Here is a 26903-nt window from a genome sequence, read left to right on the forward strand (position 1 = left end):
TCTCTACCTCTGCAGCAGCTCCAGGCATTTAGTTTACCATATTGAAAGAAACCGTAGGGGGCTTCCAACACTCTCTTTGCTTCATTCCCTGTCTTTACAGACACACATACTGACTGCATCTATTTCACTTTGGACCTTCCCTCTTTAATCCTACCAAATTCTTTAACACAATAGGTTATTACTAAAGAGAACTGGTTCATTTTGTACCACACCTATCAAACGAATTGTAGCAACACAAACCAAACCACAAAATGACAAAACAGCCTCCTGAATGTCAGAGGAAATCTGCACCATGAGGGAGCACTTCCTAGGCAGTGGTACTGCTTCTGTAAGCATTTAATACCATGCCTCATTTCCAGTTGGGTAAAGTAAAAAATATGAATGGCAGAGTTGACATATAGTGTAGGGTTAGTTCTAAATAGCTTAAGCATTGATGAAATTACTTTACAGATTGATTTTTGTAATCATAATATTAACTTAGACGAGCAATCGTTTCAAAAATAACAGATGTTTTACAGTGACTGTTATTGACATTCTTGTACTTAAGATATTCTTTTTTAAATTATGGTGTTTTTTAATATCTAAAGTCACACAACATGGGCTATGTTTTTCTTTAAAAGTGAGAGATTTTATAGAGGTCTAAGGGGTCATACTGGCTTCCTTTAGTATGCTCCAAAAAGTACAGATAATAATTGAATAAATGGGTATGCAGTACAATTTAAACAATTCCATGAAGAAATAATTATTACCAATACCTGTCTCTGATGTTTATTTTTGAGTTTTTTTGCAAAACTATAAATAGTCTTCTATAATAAGTTGTCACATAGACTGTACATAGCGTCACTGCAAATAAACACAGAATTGTAACACTGTTGTGAAAGACCCTTGGTGGTACATAGGCACTGAGCACAGCATTCATTTAAACTCTTCACCGAGCATTAATGAGTGTCTGACCTCAAGTAGCAGCTGTCAAGGCCACAGGCCACATCCCCTGACTCTGTGGCGAAAGCAATGTGACTTCACCTGTCAGTGCTATTAGTGTTGTGACTGATGGTGTTTTGTGGATTCTGTCATCTGTCATCTTTCAACACACCCAAAACATACAAAGCGCCACCATAAAAGCCAAGCCAGCTGCCTACTGTTGCTGCCCAGGCATTGCAAGGGATGCCAGTGTGAGTCAGACAGCCTCCTTCCAGTCTTCCCAGTCAGCCGGTCAGTTAGTGGTCAAAGAGGTGACACTGACAGCAGGTACCAGGGTCCCCACCCTGCTCAGCTGACACAAAGACATATGGTCTCATTCTGTTACTGGCTCTGACTCTGACTGCCTTTTTCCGGACAAGAAAAAAGGGGTAGAAAACCTTAAAAACTGAAAAGGGATGTATCAGTGTAAGGTGTTCTACTGTATAGGCAGGCAATGTAGATGTCATCTACAGAAATAGTGTCCCTTTCTGATTTCCGCTACACTTAGTAGTAGAAAACCTCTCTAGCTGTAATGCGTAACTAATCTGAGACTACAGGATGTTCTGTATATAGCATCTGTTGTATTTTCTTTGATGTTATGGTTTCTAGGAAAACCAAACTTTTATTTAAAATGTCCAAAAATAGACATTATTGCTTTCTTTCAAAATACCATTCTGTGCTAATAAATTAAACAGAGTCATTTACTAGAACACTGCTATAACATACATGTAGACTCATAATCAAAGCCATTAATACACGATTACATTTAATTTTTTTCTGTACTGTTCAGTCCCACGCCGTCTTTTAATGCCAGTTCTAGTGTGCTGAGCATTATAGTCATTATATCAGTAGCTGCATAAAAGTCACTGCTTTACTACACTTTTTTTTGTTTTTGTTTTGTGATTTTTGTTTCCTTTTTTTTTCTTGTCTTGGACAGCCTTGTTGTCTGTCAGTATTACTGCACCTCCCCACATCACCCCATAAACCCGCACCACCTCCCTCCTCCACTGCAGGCCGCCCACATTTTAATTTCTTGGCCTAATGAAGCGGGAGCTCTCTCCGCCAAGTTGAATCAATGGGAGTCTGCAAGCATGCCGCGGCTTTTTCACTTTAGTCATCAGCAAAGCCAGGAGAGCGAATTTGCGTCTGGGTCTGTGTTTGTGCCCTTCCTAGTTCTTATTCTTTTCTGCATACATGCACATTTTGCATGTAAATGTGCATGTGTGTGCATGCACAACACCATAATAAGCTGTCTTAACATGGTGTTTTCCAGAGGTGTGGACTCGAGTCACATGACTTGGACTCGAGTCAGACTCGAGTCATTAATTTTATGACTTTAGACTTGACTTGAAAAAATGTTCTAAGACTTGTGACTTGACTTGGACTTTTACACCAATGACTTGGGACTTGAATTGGACTTGAACCGGCTTACTTGAAAAGACTTGATATTTTACCCCAAATATAAAATTTAACATGCATATTATATAGAGATTGAAAATGTGACGTCATTCACGGGTAGAACCGCAAAGGATTCTGGGAACTCGTGGCAAGCGGTACTAGCGCACGCAGGCTTTCAATTAAAATCAGTTATACAGCGATAAAAAGAAACACAAAAATGTCAAGAAGCCGTTGTATTATTAACTGCAATAGCCGGTCGCATGACAGCCACGGGAAGCCGACGGGTAAAGAGATCGGTTGTTATCGGATTACGTCGTTGAAGAGAAATTGTTCGAGCCATGTTTCCGAAGTAACAAAGAGGCGACGGGTGGCCTGGATTGCAGCCATTCAAAGGTCAAATATAACGTCCCAGAACCCTCCAGCTCACAGGTTAGTCTGCTCCAAGCATTTACACGAAGGTCAGTGTTTTTTAGTAGTTAATACGTCATTTTTCATAACATAATTGGTGATATAGGTTACAAGCAAGTCTGGCGCTGAACAGAAATTGTCGCGCTATGCTTCTTTGTTTATTGTGCATAAATAGTAAATTATCCTGACACAATATTGCGTTTCGCTTCTGTTATTATGGTACACTGATAAAAACATATACTTTTATTCACAGGATAAAACAGGTTTTTTGTATCACCAATTGTCCAGTACGATTACAGCATACAATATTGTTGTCACTGCTACATTTCTGTGATGGGTACCAGAAATTATTTCCACTACTAATTAATTACCGTTGAGCTCAAAGGTCCTATTAATAAACGGTTAAGGAATGTGTATTTATGACGACAATTTGTGAGACTGGTAAACTTATGATACGTACGATGGTCTTTCGTTCTACACGGTGCATTTCAAGGTCCTGTACCCATCCGTCGGTAAACTGTACCTGGGCTTGTTGCAGTGACCTGAAGTTACTAAACTTCATGAGTGTATGCACTCACTCCAAGAACCGTATAATTATAAATATGCATATAAATATGCTAAGATGAGATAGCTGACTTCATCCAACTAGCAAATGTTGTCCAGGCTACGTTGGTGATACAGTTTTTTTTAATGTGTATGATATTTTTGTCATGCGATTTTAAAGCTGGTCCTACAACCGCATCCAAGAATAACATGCAGCTTATCTCAGAACTGTCGGTGAAAATTATTATTGGAGCTAGGTTTAATTGAGCTGCATTTTAAAGAGGTGCAATTTCACAATTTGTGTATATTTTCTAAGTTCACTATTTTGTCATGTGTTGAGAAAAACACAGATTTTAAAATTACATGGTCTAATATTTACATTTAGCATAACTGCAACATTATTTTTTCATTTTTTTTTTTTTAAAGACTCGAAAGGACTTGAAATTCAAAGTTTCAGACTTGTGACTTGACTCGGACTTTTACACCAGTGACTTGAGACTCGACTCTGACTTGCCTGACATTACTTGAGACTTGACTTGAGACTTGAGGATAAAGACTTGAGACTTACTTGAGACTTGCAAAACAATGACTTGGTCCCACCTCTGGTGTTTTCTCACTGTTTCATAAAAAAGCCATTTGTATGTGGGATCCTTCCCTTCACTACCATTAAAGGTATCAGATTACCTCTCACACACAAATCCCATCATCGTCTCTATCTCCATTAACTTGGTCATTTGGATTTGTGCTTTAACACATTTGCATGCAGACACACACACAAAGTCTCACACTCAATTTAATGTTAATATGTCGACATTTGAACCGAACTCAAGTTATTTAGACTTAGTATCTCTCTGTTTAACTGGACACTGTAGAGCCACTGATTAATCTATAAAGACACACACTTGACATTATTAAAATACTCTGCTATATTTAGTGATTAAATGTCAAAACTTCTGCAGCCACAAGGAAGGAGTAACTGCTTCATGATTTATTCAAAAAGCTGCTCTGTCAGTTTGGCTGTTCATCCAGCTTCTGAAATAAAAATTATTTAAGTAGACTAGAAACCTTTAATATCCTCACTGAGCCTTGCATGATTCCCTACACAGTACTGCTGGCCAATAAAACCAAAACGGAGTGAAAATGCGGCCTCTTTTTGCCGTGTCCAAACACCATGAATTGGTGTTTTTGCTTGGAAAATAGTTAACTTATGACTTCCACTTTTGCTTTATGACTTCATTTGCCAGTTTACCACAATTAAGTCTTTCATCATCTGCTTTTGTTCTGCCATATGTTCACACAATGTGATCATTACGTGTCTGTGTCATTAGGTAATGTTTGAGAGACACAAATTATCTTTCTATTTAGGAAATGATGTAATAAGAGACCATAATGATAATGTATTTCTTGCATTTGATTTCACTCAGCTAAATAAATTACTAATATGATAGGCTTCATTTTGGTCCCCTGTTTCATTAAGCATCTTTTTATCTCATATTCAAGTTCTTGTATGTGTACACGCAAGTAAGTGCAGGTTTTTAATCGTAACACTTTTGTGTCTTTTGTTTATGAGACTTTATTTGACTTTATTTTATTTTTTTAATAATTTTCTTTGCCAGTTCCATCGACAACTGTCACATAACGATAATGCTTAGATTAAACTCTTTAACCCAGTGCACAATACACGTCTGCATTTTCTTCAGTGTTGTGTAGAAGCTGTTTGTATTCTCCATGCTTTTCCTCATACTTCCTCTAATCAGCGTCAGAAAGGAGCAACAGACAGTACAATGATTGCTTCAGGGCCTATAGCAGCACAGTGGTGTGCTGATAAGGCTGGCGGCCAGCAAAGGCCTTGCTCTGTCCTGAGAGAGAATGTCATAGCAGAACTGAGCACAGAAGGGACCAAAGGACTCAAGAGGAAAGAATTCACCTGTGAATTAATTCGGCTGGCAGACTACAGGGCAAAGATTGAAGATGTAATCAGAAAATCTAGTAACCCAATCAGTCTGGAAAACTTGTACACAATTCTAACCACCACATCTTATAGCTTTTTAAAAAATTCAATAAATGAGGGAGAGAGAGATTTTGGATTGAAAATAAATATCATTTGGATTTATAAAGCAGTGCCAGTTTCAGTAATATGTCATTATCTAAAGCACAGTCTGTCATTTTAGATCAAGGCCTACATGTATTCATCCAAACTAAAGTATATGCACGCCTGTCATCTTCACTCCTTTCTTTCTCATTTGTTTCTCTCCCATTTCTTTTCTTTCCACCCGATGTCTTATTGGTGACTTCCCTGAGTAAAAAACTGTAAATAACTGAAATTAACATGTTTGCCCCCGGCATTACGTTAACAGGGGAATAATTGTTCCACCTCTCTGGATGTGTCCGAATGAGAATGATTTTGTGGGACAGTGTACTATTATGTCCATCCATGTCTAGCATTGTGTTTACTGGCCGCAAATAGGCTGGCAGCAGCCTCTGTGGGTCTTACTCTCTGTTCGCTTCTCTCTGCCAGTCGCTGCACTGCCGCAATCTCTGGCACTTCCATCCACTCTGGATGGCAGTAATCATGGCCAAGCTTTACGCCCATATGGCAGGCAGTCAGCCTCTTAAGCTGGATCGCAACATCACTTAACAGTCATTTAATGATAGCTTACTTGGGCACCATTGCATTAAAGCTTCAAGTTCGGTGTTATCTTCAGAAAAAGATGAAACGTAGATTTTAGTTTCTTTTTTTACGCTCTCGCTTTTAATGCTCCATCTGAATGTAGAAGAGTAATAATTACTGTCACCTCAACAATCTTCTGCCTACATTTAGTCAGTTCAAGTTACTGCTTGTACGCTTAGGGAATTAAAGCACATTATTTGCATGATTTATGAAAACAACTGTAATGTTTCACTAAATTAGAACTTGAACGTGATATTAAAAGCAACTACCTTCACGATAAAAATATTCTGCATGATAAAAGCTAAAGTGGTTAAGTATCTTTAATTGGCTTCCAAATAAAACAAAATGATGATTTAAATCATATTTAAGCATTTATTGGGGCAAAGCGACCAATTTTAACCAAATGCAATTGTTTGAAATTATGCAGATATTTTGTGGTACTTAGTTATGGCAGTTTGTGTCTTTACATTTGCTGAGTCAAACCAAAAGTAATTAAGCAAAGGGAATAAGACAAGCTCTGCACTTTGGCTTTTTAGTATGAATTGAGAAGCCAATAACTGTGTTTTAGTCATGTTTCTAAATGCTGTCTGGGATTTCTGTTAGCATCTTGAAGCGGGGGGGGGGGCTTTACTTGGCCAATGACTATTCTTTATTTTCTTTGTTTTTGAAAATGAAGAGTAAAGAAATGATATTTCAACCTGGGACCCTCTAAGCAAATTGCTGATGCTCATTTTGCATTTAGCCACTGAGGCGTCACATCATTAACGTGACCTAAGCCCACTACCCCGCCTACGAATAGGCAATCGTGTGTTACCTCTATATCATGTAGTGTGCACAGCTGGTTTGGAGAAAACGTGGATTACGATTTTCATGATGGATTTCAAACTAATTGGAAATAGGCTATGGTTTTCTTTTCCGAGACATACTGGTTGTATTAGGAGCCATTAGTGGCAGTCGTGGTGAATGTATCTCTGGTGTCTCTCCCCTGCACCTGGTGTATGTTTAACATTCATGAATAGTTTAAACCTCTAGCATCCCCTCTTATGCCTCTCTAGAAACTGCACATGTAATTAATACAAACTGCCCGTTTAGTGCAGTTTTTAAAAGGTTTTTTTCCCCCCTCCCTTTATATCTGTAAAACTACAGCAACTTACAGTAAAAGGATTGATGAATGGATTGATGGCTGCTCTGTGGGTTGTTGGGTGTGCCTTATTATACCTATCGGGGATCAGGACGAGGCATCTCAAAGTATCTCAAATCCAAGTTTAATGCTAACTGTAGACCATCTGATGTCAAATACATGCACTGATTGATAACACATGTTACTCATAAACCTCTGTTTATAAAAGTGAAAATTTGGGCTGATAATAGTCTCCCCCTTTTCTTTGTGTAACACTTCATTCTCTTTAATTGTAAGTAATTCACAGGAGTCTATTGTGTAACAGCTCACTGTAATGGCACTAATCACAGCAGAGAGATCATTACGGCCATCATGGTAACAACTTTGCTGAAATTAATTGTTTAGGAATATTTGGACAATAAAACCTTTCTGTTGCAACATGGAAAGCAATAGCATTTTTTTCCCATTGTAGGCAACTGGAGAACAGTAATAGGACAAACATGTCATGTAAGTCAGTTTTCGAACTGCAAAAATGATGCTGCTAAGGTGGGGGGCCTACTTTCATTATTCTCTTAACGTGTAAAGAAAATTGCATCGAAACGAGACTGCGGGCTGTGAGCACATGCACAACATCTGATTCTAAAACTCCCCTATAGGTGACAGTTTTGTTTTCAATGTAGTATGTAAGTGAAATGTAGGCTGATTTCTGTATATTTTGTTTTATTCAGTCACATTGTTCATTCTAAAAATCGTTTGGGAAAATACACTGAACATTACAGAGTTGCAAAAATTCCAGTGCTACCAGTTAGAGATGTATAAGTTCCTTTTCACATCTCTAATACTTAGTGTTTGTCAAGTATTTTTGCAGCCTTAGTTTTTATTCAAGATCCTGCAGGAGAAAGAGAATGATTTATTACATGGTGAGAAGATTTAGGATTAAACTTAAGTCATGTTTTTTTTTTTTTTTTTTTTTTTTTTACTGCTGAAAGTTTCAAAGAAACTCATTTTTGAAACACTTAATGTTGTTATGCTCTTAAAGCTAGCCACTGTTGGACCATCAGGTTTGAGTATTATTGGAGTGCTCTAATCGCACTAAGAAAAAAAAAAGAAAAATTGCTATTAATGTCAGTTGCCTGAACCATTGCTCTTAGTCTGCTGATTTGGATGAGATAAAAGCATTTGAAAATAGGCAATCATTTGTCATTAGCTTGAGATTGCTTCTTTCTTTCTTTCTTTCTTTCTTTCTTTCTTTCTTTCCTTCCTTCCTTCCTTCCTTCCTTCCTTCCTTCCTTCCTTCCTTCCTGCTGTCAAAATTCCATTACATTGGCATACGTACCGTATGAATGTGTAGGTGTATACACTGTGTGGGCAAAGGGATCTGTAACTTGTGATGCAGTTAAAGTACAAATAATACCTGAAATGCAAATAAAAGATTCCACAAGAAATTAGGTTAAACTCATATAACAACCACTCCAGACAGGTAATTTAACCAAGTCATTTATGATTAACAGAATATGTAAAATTTGTTTCTTTCATGTAAATTCAACTTTAAATATTCATGATTTTATTACTGTATTTATTTAATATATATCAGATTTCTGAACACTGTTCAAGAGTTATAATCTCCGGTTTTCTTTGAGAAAGATAAATATACACAAACGTTTTTTCTCTACCAGGCTCATTTGTTTACCTTTCTCTTTGTATTCTTGTTGTTCTTGATTGTTAAAGGTTCCAGTAACGTATCACTGGTATGACTGTGATTGATGACTAACTGTTGGGGGACTTGTTTTTGCAGTGGATACCAGTTCTCTCAGATTTCAAGCGGAAAGAAACTGTCTGGGGCTTTGTGCCAGATAACTCGAGTCAACCCCCAGCCCTTCACCTTGGGGACTACAACCTGGATGGGTTCCCTGATGCCCTGGTAGTCCTCCAAAACAAAAGTGGAAGGTAGGAACAAAGCACACCTGAGCTCCATTTAATAACTCCTCATATGTGTGCATATTTGCAGGTTTTGTTCTGTAATAAACCTACTTGTGCGAGGGTGAGATATGTAGATATAATTTTCAAGTTCCTCCAAGATCCTTGTATAAGATCGTGTCTTGAAAAAAATTATTTCATGTGAGAATGAAGCTAATCCTCACTTGGCAGAGGGTCCTTGGAAATTTGTCAAGTAGGTCCCCGAACTCCAATCCAGCTAATGTTTGACTCCCATCATTCACTTCATGAGCCATCAGTGCAGAGGAATAAACTGTCAGTATGCACAGGTCCAGGAGGAGCCTACAGCATGTAGTGCAGCTACGTACAAACCTTGTTTGCATAGTGATTACTCTAGTTTCTTGACATTAATATCATGAGACTCTCAGATTTCATGGAAACCTCTGAGTTTGCTTCATTTATTAACCACATTTGAATTTGTTGTGTAGCATCCTACATTTGATGAGATTATACTAACTATAGTATTCCAGCAGCACCATAAATTTGAATTGATTGGAAACTAATAACTCAAGATGCATAATTAAATGGCTTATGCAAATTTGTTTAGCTTTCAAAACTATAAATGTATTTTTCTTTCTTTTCTTAAAGACGCCACACGGTGGATGAATTTACTCATTAATTTACTGTGAAATTAGTGTACTTGCAAATGACGCATTCTCATGGTGGGGGTGGGGGTATATGCCTGACAGTATAGCACTATCCATTATGACATTTAAAAAAAATGTTTTTTTACAAAAGCAACAGTCACCCACAAGGGACAGGAGGGATAATATAGCAGCATTTATTTCTTATTAATTTACATTTTCACAAAGGCAGTTAATTTGGGCAACACATTTTCATCCTAGTGCTCAAAGGCAGAAAACTATATATTTGCAGTGTACAAGGTATTCAGAAATAGACCTGCAATCCTGTTCACAGTAGACTTCCAGAACAGCTCTCTTCCTCAAGCACGGTCACTTCTAACATGTTCAATGCATTCACATATGGTGACCAATTTCAGGTGGTGCAATGGCAAACTGGTCATCCAGAGGTTGACAGTGTTGCACGCTCAATCTCGGGGCCGTGCAGTTGGATGTATTCTGGTTATATTCATATATAAAATGCAGGCACCTATGTTATTCTGCATTTCCCCCCCCTGGTGTGACTGTAGCATTAACCAAATCTATTTAATATTGAAAGAATGTATGACATCATAATTTAATGAAGAAGTGTTACTGAGCACAGGCTGGAAGGAAGGCGACTAAGGTGAGTTTGTTCTTCAGCTTATGGACGTTGTGACTGATAAGCCTAGTCTTTAAAAATCATTGCTGCATGCGTTAAAATGCAAGCACCACAACCACTGGGAGTAAGGAGTATGTGTTTATTGAAGGACATGTTTGTTGTGGATTATCTTGCCTCAGAGATGATGATAAGATAGCTGAAGAGGTCAAGGCTGCGATTATCTATGCATACTGATTGCTGTGTTTGTCAGAAGTAGTAAGACGTTGGGTAAGAGCTTCAAAAGACACATTTGAACTCTATTTTTCTGTATAATTATCAGTAAGTTCTGCTGGGCTTAACTCTTTGCATTCACCCTCATCTACAAATGGCTTATTTCTCAAAAGCTCTAATCACAAAAAGCAATGGTGTCTCCCGTCCTCTCGTCCTTTTTCCATTTCGCTCTCATCTGAAGCCTGAACTTTGTAATCCTCTACTGGGTCAGGGACATTATTGCAGTACACTTTACCAATATAGTATAGTCTGCTCCAGCTAACTTTTCAAATGACGTTATAAACTAATGAAAACAGAGCAGGATAAAGAGAGAAAAAAAAGGTTAGAGAATTTTTTAGATGCCTTTTTAGATTTTTTTAGATCTCTTTCAGCTACCACAAACCTTAGAAGATTAGCATAACAGTGCCAGTGGCTTGATTAGTAAATTCTATATCATGCTTAGACTATAGGCCTATACACAACCATTCTCCCACAACTCTGGTCTGAATTGCTTCTTTTGAGTAAAAGGTACGAGGTTTCAGAGGATAGCCTTGACAGATCAGATGTAGCTGTTTTTGTTCACATACTTTATGAAATACCACCAACCTCCTCGTCTGCTTTGGATTCAGCAGCGCTCTGAAGTCCAACCTGCATCGGGCGTTGCTGTCTCTGTAAATTCTTTCCACTCAGATGCTCTCATCTAACCAAATATTTGTAATGCCCACAACTAGTCTATTTCAAGTCCCACTCCCCCTCCGCCTCTCTCTTTTCTCTCTCATCTCTCCATCTCTTCTCGTTCAACTGGGTATTTATAGCAGCTTTTCAGATGAAAGTCCTGCCAGTCCGCGTCACTCCTCCTCGCAGGAAAATGAATGTTGATTTAAGTGTTCAAAATAGGAGAACAGAAGAAGAGAGGGTGTGAGATGAGTGAAATGAATGGAACAATGAGCAGATGGAGGCAGCAGAAGGAATAAATTGAGAGTTGGAAGGTCATTTAGTATGAATGAGGCCATTTTCTCTTACTACTCAAGCTTAAAAAAAACCAAGTTGTTTATACTGCTTTAGAATGATATGTTTCTTATCTTATTAATGCTTAATTATTGATTCCGCTGTTCTTTTTTCCTCCTATTTTAAGACCTCAGACCTGCTAATAGGGAATTTTGGGAAATGAATGATCTTGAAAGCCAGTGTGACAATATACTTAAGTACCATGTAGTTCTACTGTTTGTGATGGCTGTAGGATTGACCCTAAGATGATTTCAGAGTTTGTTTGCTCTTGATGTCATTCAGACTGCTAAGCTCTTAGACATTTCAAGTCATTCATGACACTACAGTTCTATGAATTAGAATTTATGTTTCTCTATGTGTAATAGCTGAAGATATTAAGAATAGATTTTGCTCAGCAGAAAGTTGGCAAACCCAATAAATCTCAAGGAGGAGTCACTTTTAAATTAATTTTTTGTATGCTTAATTTAAATTTTAGGTTGTAAGCAATGTAGGTAACCTACTATCCAGCCTTTTCACTTTAAAAAGCTGTTGTCACTGCTGTCAAAGGCATCAGTTGCATCACCTACCATTTCAGGGTAAGAAACTTTATATCAGCATAAAACTAGAATTATCCTCTAGTAATACTTTTTCTCAATACTATTACTAATAATAATTACAGATTTCTTTGCGAAGCAGTCATTATGAGTTCTATTCCCCAGCCAGCTGGAGCCTTTCTGTGTATAGTTTGCATGTTCATAGGTTAGCCAGCTTCTACCAGAGTCCAAATGCATGCATGTTAGGTTAACTGGTATTCTAAATCAGCCATAGGTGTGAATGTGAGTGTGAATGGTTGTCTGTTTTTCTGTGTTAGCCCAGCAATAGAATGGCAGCTTGGTGTACCCCACCTCTCATCTACAGCCACCCACCACCACCATCCTGAACTGGATAAGCGAAAGAAATGGATGCATTATGAATTCCAAGACACTGTCACTGTGTGTGTTTGTGTCTTCATATCTGTGCCACGTGTTTAGGTTTTTATCTTTGTGCAGTTTAATGTCTATCGGCAGTTCCCAGAGCTGCACTCCTCCTGGTCTACGTTATGTCCAGGTCACAGGACAGATGGTCCCTCCAGACTCTTTCTCTCTGTCACTCTTGCTCTGTCTCGTGCACACTGTTACATGCTCACACAGATGAACATCACAACAAAGAGTACAAGGCTGTTGCTTCCTGCTGAAAAGAAATTTTATAGGCATTTCAGTGATTGCCAGAAAGTTTGGGATGCCGACTGAGATGGGAAGCAAGACCGAGAGAGAGAGCAATGCGGTCTCAGTGAAAGAAACGTAGTGTGAAAGTAAAAGACATGACCTTTTCCCTGTGTTGCCTTTTACACATGCAAGAAACTTTCTACCGGAATCCTCATGATAAAATATCTCCTTTTCTGGCATAGATGAGTATGTCACTGTGCAGTTTACATGTAGCAGATTCTTCTTCTTGTTTCCAGGCATGAAGCAGCTTGTAGAGCTGTATGATTTATTCACAAACTTACATGGCCCATTTTCTGTTACGGCTTCGAATAAAAAATAATAAAATAAAAAAAGCAGTTATTAATTGCACTTTAGTCATTTGAGGTTCACCATTCATAGACTAAGTAGTGTTAGAGATGTCACGTTGACAAAAGCATAATGATTTATGAACCTTTTACATGTTTACAGATATAAACCCTGCATGTGGGTTGGGAACATTCACTTTATGCAACAGTTAATCTAATTACATCTAATTTTATTAAGATAGTAATAAAGGTATTGTTTTGTTTTATTTTGAATTATTTTGAAAGCTCTACTGTTTCTCTAAAAACCAATGTAGGTCCTGATCACCCAAAGTTGTGATAAGTTGTTATGCAAGTAAATTGGACACATAGTACAGTAGTACAATATACTAAGAACAAACTTAGTATATTGTACTACCATCATTAGTGTGACTTTGAAAGTGTCAAAGCTTCAGAAGATGCCTATTTAAAGAGAATTTGCCACAAGCTGCTACAGAGTGCAGTTAGATAAACCAGTAAATGGCTTTACTTTCTAGGTATAACACAAAATATGAACCACTCTTAAACTGCTTTTGTATGCAGAGTGTAAGACTGTTTGTGTCAGCCACAGCCCTCACAGACTGGGATTATCCGTAGCTGTAATCACCCACCCTCAACTGTATCACATTCATAGACTGAATAAAATGTGCAAAGGTCAGCTTTAAAGTGTAATCTGCCTGAAGCAACTTGGAGATAATTACAAGTGTGTCTCCAGCGTGCACATCAGCATGTGCGTCTCAAGTAATTGAAAACAGCCAGATGACCTTCTAGATGAAACCTCACTTTCAGTCAGATCTTTGCTCCTGCAATTCTGAGGCTTTCCCAAACCTCCGTCACCATAACCTTTAACTTCAGCGGATAACTGCAAGTGAAATCAGACCAATGGATTAAAATGGGCCTACATCATCATTGCACTCTCATATACACAGAGATAATAATTTAATACCCATTAAGTCCAAGTGCTGTCCACTGTTTACCTTCTCAGATAAAAAATAAATGCTACAAAGCGAATACGATATTTGCAGTATGACTATTTTCTCTATTTTATCTCTCCAGCATGAATATTTCTCTGTGTTGTGCCTTGGGCTGTATCAGCATGCTTCTAAGCAATATTCCAGCCTTTCCACCCCTGTCACTCATCATATAAAATGTTCAGAACAACCATTTTCAAGGTGTATGAGTCAGCGAGCACTAACACGCCACAGCAGTGACAAGCTCCCACCCTTCCTCGGAGACTTCAGAGATGGGTCCCAATGCAGGAATTGATTTATTCCGAGGACCTAGAAATTAGTATGTATTGCTTCCTATTGACTATAAATCAACCAGATAGCATATTAATAATTAGTAATATATATAATTTTTGGAGGGTACCTTATTGTGTTTTCTTGATTCTGGGTTGTCTTTTTACTGCCACTGAGCTAGAAACAAAAATATTATGAATCCCTTTCACAGTTTCTTTACTTAGCAATATATAAACTGCTGGTGGTTGGTGGTTTCATTTAGTCGGGCATAGTTTTTCCTTACCCACATACTTTTTGAGATTCAGGGCATGGTTTGCCAATAATAAAGGTATATACCATTTTTGACTCAGTAGAGAGATTTTTATTTTATTTTTTTTGCTTTTGTTTTGCCAACTGTTATTTACTCCCAAGAAAATATGGTCATTATTTTAAATGTCTAATCAGCCTTCTGTTTAGAATAACATTAATTGTTTTTCCCCCAAATTGGAGTCAGAAATGTTTTTTAGATAAACAGAATCTCCAAACATCTGCTGATCTCTCTGAATTTAGCTTTTGTTTGCCTGTGTCAACATTTAGAGGACATTAATGTGTAGACATGTTAATACCAGTCAGATCTCCCACTATAGTGTGCTTTTGAAAAAGGGCTAAACTCTTCTCTGATAATGAACTATGTGGAGTGTTTTTGTTTGGTGTTTCTATTAGAGAGCAGAGTGTGGCGTGGGCAGCAGTTAGCAGCACTAACTGTCTCCTTCTGATCTTTTAGCTCTGACCAGCTGCTGGAGTATAAAAAAAACAACAACAAAAAAACGACTCATCAGACGTCTAAAACCAGCAGAAGGCTTTTTGAGCTAAATGCTATCTTTTGCACACAGAAACACTGTGACTGCTTTTGGAAAAGGTGGCCCCATTAATAAATTAGTTTTTGGTTTGTCCAAAAGTGAATTCTATGAAGTCGATAAGACCACTTTTAATTGCGAAAATTGAATTTGTTGTAGATTTCTCCCTATACTTTGCAAATAAATCAGTCTAGTCCTACTGTTCTAAATGTGAAGGTATCAGGAGGTTCACATGAGAGTGTTAATGCACAATCCTCCACCCATTTATTATCCTAACAGCTTATCTAGTTCAGGGTCTCAGGAGAGCTGGAACCAGAATACAACCTAAATGAGAGAAACTTCAGGCCAAAGCCGTTACGTTTAATAGTGCACTAAGTTTTCATGCAGTCTCTGTTGAGTGTGTGCCATGGGGGGCTAAAAGCATAACCTAGAATGTCCTTCAATGTCAGCAGCTCCCAGGTGAAATTTCACACACAAGAGCCCTGTCTGGGTTGAAACTCAGGTCCCTCGTGCTGTGAAGCACTGGTCCTAGCATCAAGCCACAATTCTTTAAAAAAAAATCCAAATTTTTCCAAAATTAATTCCATCCATTTTCTTCTGTTTATCTGGAGCCTGGTCTTGGGGGCAGCAGCCTAAGCAGAGAAGCCCAGAACTCCCTCCTGCTGGCCACCTCCTCCAGCTTGTCTGGTAAAACACCAAGGCATCCTCCTGGTGGGACATGCCTGGTAGACCTCGCACAGGAGGCATCTTGGTCAGATACCCGAAACACCTCAACTGATAAAGGCATCAGAGCCACATCATTTGCGTAAAACAGAGACGAGATTCACACACTGTCCAAGTGGAAGCCTTCCGTCACTTGGCTATGCCAAGAAATTCTGTCTATGACAATTATGACCAGAATTGGTGACAAAGGACAGCCCCGGCTGAGTCCAGCATCCACTGAGAATGAATCAGACTTATTGCCGGCTATACAGACCTAGTTCTTGCAACGGTTGTATAAGGATAGAATGGCATGTAGCAACGGGCCAGACACCCTATACTCCGTGAGCACCCATCACTCTGAGGGACGCAGTCTCCAAGTCCACAAAACACACGTAAACTAGTTGGGCACACTCCCATGCCACATGAAGTATCCTCAAGAGGGTAAAGAGCTGGTCTGTACCGTACTATAGACATACAACTTCACCGAAGTGAAGTCGGTGCTCTTACGGAAGAACAATTTCTGAATTTGCACTGCATGAAGTTCCCACCATGGGAAAAAGGTAACTTCTACAACACATGACCTTTAAAAAATGGTTCTTGGTTTTCTCTCCAGCCCGCTGCGGTGTTCTGAGCTGCTGTTGCACATACATCTCCACAAAACGAGTAACATTAGTGAACCAATACAGGCAGTTAAATGGTGATGGCTCTCATAACCATACTTCATGTCGCACGCAGATTTGCTACCAACTCAACTTAACTTGGTCCACTCAGATGACACAGTTCACTTTTTTGCATCTATTAATATTGTCATTGTTATGGGCTCATTCTAAACAAACTTAACAAAGCTTTAATTGTATATAATCGTTTGGTATAATTAGCTGGGAAATTATAGTTTTGGGGTTGAGCCCGAGCTGTTCTCCACTTTTCTTCCAGTTGTTGTACTGTTTCTCCCCATCAGCTGCAGAGGGTAGAGGACAGAGGGCAGGATGATGCCATAGCGCTGTCAGCAAGTTGAATGTTAAAAAGTTAAGAACCACTACTGTGAAAGGGAACTTTTGCTGTTTAATTGTAGGTAATTTTCTACCAGTAAATGGAATATTTACTGTCCTGAAAACGATTTTCCATGTATTCGTGAGAGCGAGAAAAATATAGACTAACAAGCAACACAATGAGTCTAACAACATCTTGTGATGGGGTTGTGTGCATATTGTATGCCTCTTGGATTTCCCACATCATCCTGACAAAGAAAAAACATCATTTCTTTTTTCTCTTGTCTTATGAAGGAATGACTAAAGGATAACAAACTACATTGTCTTCTTTGTGCTACCCACAGATGGGTCCACAGTTATTTGGTTTTTTGGGCATCTCTAAAACACAGAATAGGATGCCATCTTTCAAAAACCAGCTTCTCTTTACAGTACACTCATGTTTCCTGGTACCTTTTTCCAGATGAAATCGTGGGACGTTCTTAAATGGCAAGTTAGTGTAAGAATTTATACACTGAGTATAGATTGTATACAAAGTCAGTAATGTGCTGATTGCTGTGATAAATTCCTATTTTTATGCAGGTATTTTATGCATTTGATGAGTCAAAGCAAATTAATGACCATATGCCTGCTCTCTCATACACAGACACAGGAGAGCAATCAGCCTTTACACGTTCCTTTGGGCTTTTTTCTCTTTTCCTCATTTTGTACATCAAAGCCATAGTGTTTTACTGAATGCCACCAGAGATGCTCTCTCCATGGGAACACACAACTGCTGCTGTTAAGCATAAAGATAATAGCCCCTTCTTTGCTCACCCATATACTTTGAAAACTAATTAAATCTTCCTTATTAAGGCTTTAGGGCCCTCTCAGGGATTGAGCATGAGTACGAATGTGTATGTGCAGTGTTTGTGTGCCATGGAGAGACAGAGATGGAGGAAAAAAATGTGTATTTGTTTTGCCAACTCGATGAGAAAGATTGTAAAGTCTGTGGAAGATGCTGTATAAAGAAAGGAAGGCAGGAATGAGAGCTTCCTACATGAGTAATAACTCCACCTCAGTGATTGCAGTCAGTTGTCAGCCTGTACAGATGTTGCTTAGGGAAAGCAGTCATCAGAATATATCAGTGGCAGCTTGTGAAAATCCTTTCTGCTCTAAACTATAGAATTCAAATAGAAAGTTGGGAATAATATTTCTTTGTTGCTTTCTTTCCTAATTGCCTTTTCACCATTTGATAGTAGGGTATAACTTGAAAAATATTTTCACTTTCACACAAATTATATGTTTCTATCCAGTTGGTCATAATTTACTGCGGGAAAAAGAACTGCTTGTGTAGGTGTTTTTTTTTTCTTGCCTCTAATCATCCAGGCAGCTGCTTAAACCCCAAACTGGACAGCAGTTTCCAGCGTTTAATTTGTTTTATTAAGCCATTTGCCTCAGTTAACTAATTTTACCTTGAAGCATCTTGCTCTCCACTTTGCTCAGGAAAAATATAGATTCATTTTCGGTTGTGTACAAAAGCTTTTAGGACATTATTGATGAAGCATGGCATGAAGCTACTGAAACTTAACATTAGACAAACAAAGCAGAAAGATCCCTTACCATATCAACACAAAATCTGTATAACTTCCATTCCCCATACTTAAATTTAGCAAGTAATGCAATGATGCCAGTGAAGAGCAGACATCCTGCACATTTTTACAACCTTTTACTGTGACAACTGGAGCTAAAATGCTGATTCCTTGAATCAGATAGTGCCGCTTTTCGTTAGACCACGCTACTTTCATAGACACAACAATAGTGAAGCAGATCAACCAGTACCCCACTGCCTCTCTGTACTCAGGTAGGCTTCGCATTCACAGGAAGACGCACATATGATCTCCATTCGACCCTCGATTTGCGACCCTCAACGAGACGCTGCGTCCTGCTGGCCTCGAGTGTTTGATGTTAAAATGTTCCTCCTCGGTTTTATAAGAGCCCCCCCTGTTGCATGTCACACTGCACCTTCCACTGGGCTGCATTACATAGCTGTGTGTGTGTGAGTGTCTGTCTGTGTCTGTGTGTACATGTCCCATGTACCCATGCGATGTAGCAGTGTGAGGTGAGAGGGAGCTATTTCTGGAATATGAAATGAGGTCACAGACAGAGGCAGCTAAACTTAAGTGATTTCTGTTGTACCTCAAACACTATATGAGAGCACTTCACAGTGTCCTACACACCACCTTACTACTTGTTACTGCTGATTGCAGATAGTTTTATTTAAAACTGATATTGTCTATGAAGATGCACGTTCAGATGTCATAATAATCTTTGCAAAGCTGAGGAAATCAACAATGGGAAAGGGATAAGCCTTGAGGATGTGTAGCAAATCTGCAAGACACACACTCAGACACACATGTGTGTAAACCTCTTCAGGCTATAGGTCAATGAGTGTAATAGAATAATGTAGTTAACCTCTGCTTGAGGTTGTTCCTAACTACAGTCACAAAATACCTTATTGTGTTATCAATTCTGTCTCACTCTGCAATAAACACGTGTTTTATGAGAGAAGAAAAAACAAATAAACAAATTATAAGTACATTCTTGATTCAGCAACAATTATGAAATATAATTATCTTGTTTCTACATGACAAGAATCAGATAAATTGGCTGTTTTCTTTTTTTCATTATAAAATTTACCATCTCTGTCAATTTCTAGCTAATTGTAATGAATTGCAAGTCTTTCTTTATATTAGAAGGAAATGTCCTCTTCTGATATTAATACTAGATTCTTGCAAAATATACAAAGCCAGTGTAAAAGTGTTGACAACTCTATACTCAAGCTACTTGAACTAACTTTAGCTTCACAGGCTGTCAGCAAGAGGTGCTTCACAGCCTGAATCCTTCACATTCAGGGCTTTTAAAATGATGAGCTGAAAACAGAGTGAAGGACTTTAAACTGACAGTTTCCAAATAAAATCTGCTAGCCATTTATAGATTACCACTTAGACCCCCGGAGAGCAGTCATTTTGGTTTTCTACCTTAGACCCCCGCGGAGTCATCATTTTGCGTTTCTACCTTTAAAAGCCGGAGAGCAGTCAGTCAAATGCTCGAGTCATTCATATGTATATTAGGTCGTTACCTAGGAATTCTGGAGGGAGGGGAGTGGGGGTGAGTGATTGAGGGGGTGGGGGAGTGGAGTGTTTCAGTTTGCCATCTTAGGGAGAAATCAACACATGTCCTTTGTATGTCCTTTGTTGCTGACATTTATTGATGAAAACAGTACAAAAAACCAACCATTTGTACACATATTTACAAATAATGATAAAAAGTGAGTGAGTACATTTCAACATTTTCAGCAATCACTCACAATCCTGGCACTGCCACGGTATCTGTCGTCTGCATTTACCACATGTGTACCTGTAGCAGTGAACACATCGCACAGTGGCCTGATTTTTTTTTGCATCTGTGTTTGACCTGACACGTGGCCCTTTTTCCAGGGCTCGGTGTGGAGGGTTGTGTCCGAAGCAACTGATCTTTTCTTGCCTTCTTCGCAGCTACATGAGAGCGAGCCAACTCCCTTGCAAGCTCCACCAGGAAGTCCACCCGTCTTTCCTTCGTCCCGGTGCATGCTTGATACAGCACATGTGCATTCAGTGCTGCCATGTCAATCATGTTATAAAACACGGCGACTGGCCAGCGCCGTGTTCCTTTGCGGACAGTGTACTCCCGAACCATCTGGTCCATCACATCCACGCCACACTTTGTTTTGTTGTAAAGGGTGACAGTGTTTGGCTTCCTTTTGGTGGTGTTATCAGTCTGAACCACGCTGTGCATGCTGCTAAGAATATAGACTGTCTTCTTCCGTTTGGCCGCATATGCCGTCAGCGTGGCAGCAGAGGTTGAAAACACCTAAAAAATAAGATAAATTGTTATTTCCATAGCCCTTTTACACACAATGAAACACATAAACATAGAACCACAAAAGACCTGCAACATACCTGAGTGGTGAATTCATTGTGATCTGTCTGTCTAGTGGATTGAGGAATTTCCCTGCGAATCTTGTTGACTGTGCCGAGGATGGTGGTTTTCCGTCCAAGAAGTTTTTGCGCAAGTGAAAGCGATGTGAAGAAATTGTCCGTGGTAACATTTCTGCCCTTGTCTAGGAATGGTTCCATCAGCCTCATTACTACATTTTCAGAAAGTCTCTCCCCAGTGGGACGATTGGGGTCCTTGCCAAGATATGGGAAGACATTGCAAATAACACCACCAAAAGGAAGCCAAACACTGTCACCCTTTACAACAAAACAAAGTGTGGCGTGGATGTGATGGACCAGATGGTTCGGGAGTACACTGTCCGCAAAGGAACACGGCGCTGGCCAGTCGCCGTGTTTTATAACATGATTGACATGGCAGCACTGAATGCACATGTGCTGTATCAAGCATGCACCGGGACGAAGGAAAGACGGGTGGACTTCCTGGTGGCGCTTGCAACAGAGTTGGCTCACTCTCATGTAGCTGCGAAGAAGGCAAGAAAAGATCAGTTGCTTCGGGCAGAACCCTCCACACCTAGCCCTGGAAAAAGAGCCACGTGTCAGGTCAAACACAAATGCAAGAAAAATCAGGCCACTGTGCGATGTGTTCACTGCAAAAGATACACATGTGGTAAATGCAGACTACAGGTACCATGGCAGTGCCAGGATTGTGAGTGATTGCTGACAATGTTGAATTATTTGTAAATATGTGTACAAATGGTTGGTTTTTTGTACTGTTTTTATCAATAAATGTCAGCAACAAAGGACATACACCCATGTGTGTTGATTTCTCCCCAAGATGGCAAACTGAAACACTCCACTCCCCCACCCCCACTCCCCTCCCTCCAGAATTCCTACTTAACAGCCTAATATACATATGAATGACTAGCCAATTTAGCTTCCACTTCCACCATTTGACTGCTCTCCGGGTTTTATAGGTAGAAAGGTAGAAGCCTGGGGATGCTAGTGTTACACCGATTAAATTATCTTCAATTACATGCCAAGATATTAAGTACAGTGGTAGTTGCTAAGTGGGATAATTTGTCTTTTGTGCAGTCTTTTAGTTTAGTTTCTCTTTATCAGTTAACTTCAACAGAAAAAAGATAAATCAAAGATAAATCACTCATTGCTTTTAAAACACCACCAATACCAGGTGCACTTGCACAGCTTGTAAAACTTTTCAGGGTCCTTGACACAGAGTTTATTCCTAACATTTATTCCCTGGATTCATGTTATCACAATATCTTGTGGCCACAGCACTTTTTGTTGAAGATGGCTTCTATTACCGTTATGCTTGGGGTCCTCATCCTGGTGGAAAATGACTTCCAAATGTTCTTCTGAACATTTGTGAGTCTCTTCATTCTGACAAAATCCTCAATAAAGTTTTTCAGAATTAAAGTCCCAAACTTGCCAGAAACGAGTCTGATCCTTCAGCATTGCCTGCAGACACACTGTCTTGTAGGCACCTTAGCATATAAACCGTCTTCTGTGAGGGCAGATGTTTCAGATTTTGACTTGTCAGTTCAAAGCACCTGCTGCCATTTTTCACACCCCACTTCTTTTTTCTGTGCATTTCTATGTCATGAGTTTTTTTGCACAGAGAAAGGGAGAAAGAGAAAAGGCTCTTTGGGTGCAAGTCTTTCATTAAAACCACTTCTGACTACTCTTGTGCAAGTTGTTGATGGCTGTGTCAGTCTTTCATCCTTTCTTTTTAAGGCCTCTCAATCTTGTTTATTTCTTTGTGCTTCTGTAGAAAAGCTTTAACCACACATCTGTCTAACACATACCTGTCTCTCTGTAAAGTTTTTGGAATTGCTTCTGTCTTGTTTCTGTGCTTACTCTTTCCGTAGTGTCAAATGCTTCACTGTCCTTTAGCTATTTTTTTCCCTAGCAAAGCCTTTTCTCATTCAATTAATAATGGTTCAGCCTGCATATTTTGTTTTTTAGCATATGCTTCCTATGTCTAGATAACTGTAGATTAATGCAGAGTCTGGCATTTCCTATTGCCAAGCTAATGTATATCCAACAGTCAGAGATAAATGATTGTTTTTGAAAATGACAGAATGACTTTTTCAAACAAAAACTTACAATGCTGGTTGAAAGATTCTCCCTTTGCAAAGTCATCATTTCAGTTACTTTAATTATAATGAGCCGAGCTCCCAGACATTTGTTTATCTTGGCTTGCTGTCAGCTTGTTTTTCTCTTCTTGATGTGAAAAAACTTTCTACTTGTAGTTATGGGGCATCATGTACCTGCAAACTGGTCAGTCACACTCAACACTTAAACCAATGTTTGCACAGTTTTATGAGTACTTTATTGCATCACTAAGCATGGCCAAATAAAAATTTGATTCTTAATATTTTTTTTGCAATTAAATATAAATAATGTATTTTTAGTGTCCGTGCTGAATTTTAATTAAATATGTTAAACTTAAAGTTCAAGTCAGTATAGCATCGCATTCATTTGCCCACTCACATAAAGCAGAGCAGCAATTAATCCTTTTGCTTATACAAAGCTCACTGCTCTTCACCTTGTTGATGCCTTGATGAGTTCCATCACATTAAGTTTTACTGTTGCTGTCTGTATGTGTGTGTGTGTGTGTGTGTGTGTGTGTGTGTGTGTGTGTGTGTGTGTGTGTGTGTGTTAGGCTCTCTGTTTCTATCTATCAGTATGCACCACGACTAAGCAGCTGCCAAGAGCTTAGCAGGCTGTTGCTAGGCAATGCCATTTAAAATCCATCTTACTCTGTATGTTGGAAGCAGGGTAGCTGCATTTGTCTCTCGGTTTTTGTTGTTAATACCAGAGTGGAAACTGTAGTAGCATGAGACTTTTGGCTTGTTAGTCCTGCACAGTATTTTCTTTGCTAAGTTTTGCTTTGTTTGCAGGAGGCTGGTTTGAACTCAAATGACACCCTAAATGAAGTAAATTATGCAGCTTTCTTGGAAATTGCTAAGTAATGTAATGACTGAGGGTGTTTGTCATTTTGATGATTAGTGTCAAAAGTTGTCATTGTACCACATTCTAGTATTTCTTACCACATATTGTCACAGCACAATGGTGTTATTGCTGTTTTCTGTCGGTTAAAACAACACAGTAGAAATGAGGCTATTCCCAGGTTATAATGTTTCACATTTACTGTCCTCAAAATCCAGTTTTTGATTGGACAGTCTTGAGTAAACTCCATTGCTGTATACTTTTTCACTTTTTTTTTTAAACTTTTTTGTCTATTCTTCATTTAGTATTTGTCTGTAAAGATCACGTGTAATCCGATTTCTATTTGGCTGTACTTAGCACACTGTCATAGGCATAAAAATGTAGGTGATCAGTTTAGTTGAACTGATTTGTGAAAAGCACAATAAACCAGAAGTCTAGTAACTCAGTAAATCCAAATTACTTTATTATTATAGTGCAAGCATCAAGATGTTAACGAGTAGATTTTTATCCAGTATAATTTCTACCCTCTGTCATAGATGTCACAGCTAAAGCTGATTTACAAGCCACTAGTTTTACAATTTTTTTAAATAAACAAAATTATTGAACAAGTCCAGTGATTGGTTGCATATAATATTTATTTGCTATTTTTGTATCATAAGTTCATCAGTAATTTGGGTAAAGTATTTCAGTTTTGTTATTTTTAAGTCAATTAGACCATGGTGACACTATGGCACCCATTTGATACCCATCTCTACAAAAATTAACTTTAGCTATCAAACTTCTCTGACCTGACAGGGTGTAATTTCCCCCTCAATCTATCACAGCTAGGGTAAGCTCCAGCCCGTCTGCAACCCTGAAATGGATACGTGAATTTTGCTTCACAGATTGTGATTTTCTTTTGTAATGAAAACCTTGTTTGACATATTGGTGAACAAAACAATTTGGTGGTTGTTATTTGATAAGCTTGTGAAGAAAAAGTCAAGTAAGGCAAGACTCAGAAGAAAGCTGACTTTGTAAAGTGTGTGAGGACAAAGATGCAGCCAGACACAGACAGTGAGGATGAAAGAGTGAGTGACAGCAGGCGGACCGTGTAGAGGAGTGACACTACCAAAGGATGTACTTTGACTTTGATTGTGTCGTTGTGAGTTACTGCCTGTGTTCATCACCACAGTGGCTAGCAGAATGAGAAATCACAGCCCCTCGGGGCCATGACAACATATCGCTGTCTCACTGTCACTTCGTCTACGTGGACCTGCCCACTCGTTCCCTTCGTTCACCTTTCGTCCGTGTCTTTCGGGGGTTTTTCCTGTTGCTGTCAGTCTTTCAGTCTCTCTTATTGTCAGCTGGTCAATAAGTTGGAGGACTGCTACATCTGAATCATTGCAACTGGAGATTCCCACAGTGATTGCATCAACAGGGTTATTTCCTTCCTTCAGAGTGGGTTAATAGTATTATATAATTGTTTTCAAAGGCTACAGAGAACTCTACTAGTACCAGTACTATTTGCCCTCATTAAAACTTGTCTGTGAAAGAGTTCTTTATTTGTTATATATTTTTACTATATAGAAATCAGACACACAAAAGCAGAATGCATAATCATAAACACAGGATTTAAAAAATAATAATAAAATTAATTGCAAATAGGTAAACCAGATCATAAGTAGTTACATAATATTTAGGATTAAAAGAACCATCCTAATCTAAGTCTAGATTTTATGAAGGTTTTACAGTTCAACAGTATACTGATTTATCTTCACTCTTCATCAATAAAAAATATCTATATTTTTGGCTAGTAGACATTCTAATCTGCAGCAGGTCTACTCAAAAAGACAACATGCTCTGGATTAGGCACAAAAACATGTTAGGCAAGGTGTGAATTTGGAGGATGAATGTATGATGGGTTAGAAGATAGACCAGCTGCTGAAATCATGTATTCTAATATGGGTGAAAAGTAGCATAAACAACGAATTTTTTATGATTGGATCAATTTGATTAGCGAGTGATTTAGATGGTGTGAAAGCAGATTAAATGGTAAGGTTTCTTCACACAAAACAACACAAAATGTTTTAGGGTTGATAGACTATGAAAGAGAGACTACATATAGCTACGTGGTTACAGTCTGCAATGTACTAGGTGAGATTGTCTGCATACAACAAAATTGTACGGTACAATTACCCTGTTGTAAAAACACATTTGAGAGTGGATTTATAATCATATAAATATGAGATAAGACTAATACTGACCTAAAATATGGAAATTAAATTGTCTATCCTTATTATTTTAAAGGTTTTTTTTAATCTTTTGGTTTTTTGTGTTTTGTTTTTTAAAGTTATAATGAAATAAATAGTTAGGTAAATTATACCCTATAAATAAAGGGACAGTAGGTCATTTCACCAAAGAAAGAAGAAGGGAGTCTTTCCTTGGCACTGTAATGTCGTTATTATCAAAACAAAAAGAGAAATTTGAAATGCACCCACACACACTGTTAAAATGTCTTGTAGCCATGTGTTAGTCCTTGGAGTTATGAAAGGCAGAAATGTGGAACAAAAGCGTATGATTGGTTGGACTGAGGTGGAGGGAGAAGCAGAAGGGCCGATAAGATGAAATGAAATGAACAGAAAAGGAAAAAAAGAGAGAGATGAAGAAGAAGTTGGCCAGGTTAGCTTAGTCATTCAGCTTTAGGGAATTGAGTAGATGGAAGAATGAGTGGATGGACAGAGGAAAGGGACAAAGGTGGATAGGTAACAGTGGTGCCTCTGAGCTTTTGAGGTTGAGGGAGAGAAGGGTCATTGGTGTGATCAGTTGGTCAGCCTCCTGCCAACTCACCACCCCTCTGGAGGCCAATTAGAGAGAAGGTGGATAGAGCCTGAAATAGTGTAAGACTCCCCACAAGCACATACACACACAAGAAAACAGAGCTGACACTGGGTTCATACAATAATGGAATCTCTCAAGCACACTACCTCAGATACACACACATATTAGTGTCGGTACAGGCTCAATATTCAATTCAATTGAAATTTTTTGAGTTCAGTTTTATTTCTAAAGCGCCAA

General features: G+C 38.7%; 1 protein-coding gene across 1 annotated transcript in view; it reads left to right on the forward strand.

Moving 5' to 3' along the window:
• The window catches only part of itfg1 (integrin alpha FG-GAP repeat containing 1), a 156912-nt gene that overhangs the window by 52793 nt on the left and 77216 nt on the right, over positions 1 to 26903 (forward strand). The window contains exon 10 of the mRNA XM_085351740.1: positions 8896 to 9047. Coding sequence (XP_085207866.1) covers positions 8896 to 9047 — 152 coding nt within the window. The remainder of the gene's footprint in view (positions 1 to 8895; positions 9048 to 26903) is intronic.

This window comes from Diplotaxodon limnothrissa, linkage group LG1 (assembly GCF_057381915.1).
Source record: "Diplotaxodon limnothrissa isolate DT_005_m linkage group LG1, D_limnothrissa_male_GT1.1, whole genome shotgun sequence".
NCBI classification, from domain to species: domain Eukaryota; kingdom Metazoa; phylum Chordata; class Actinopteri; order Cichliformes; family Cichlidae; genus Diplotaxodon; species Diplotaxodon limnothrissa.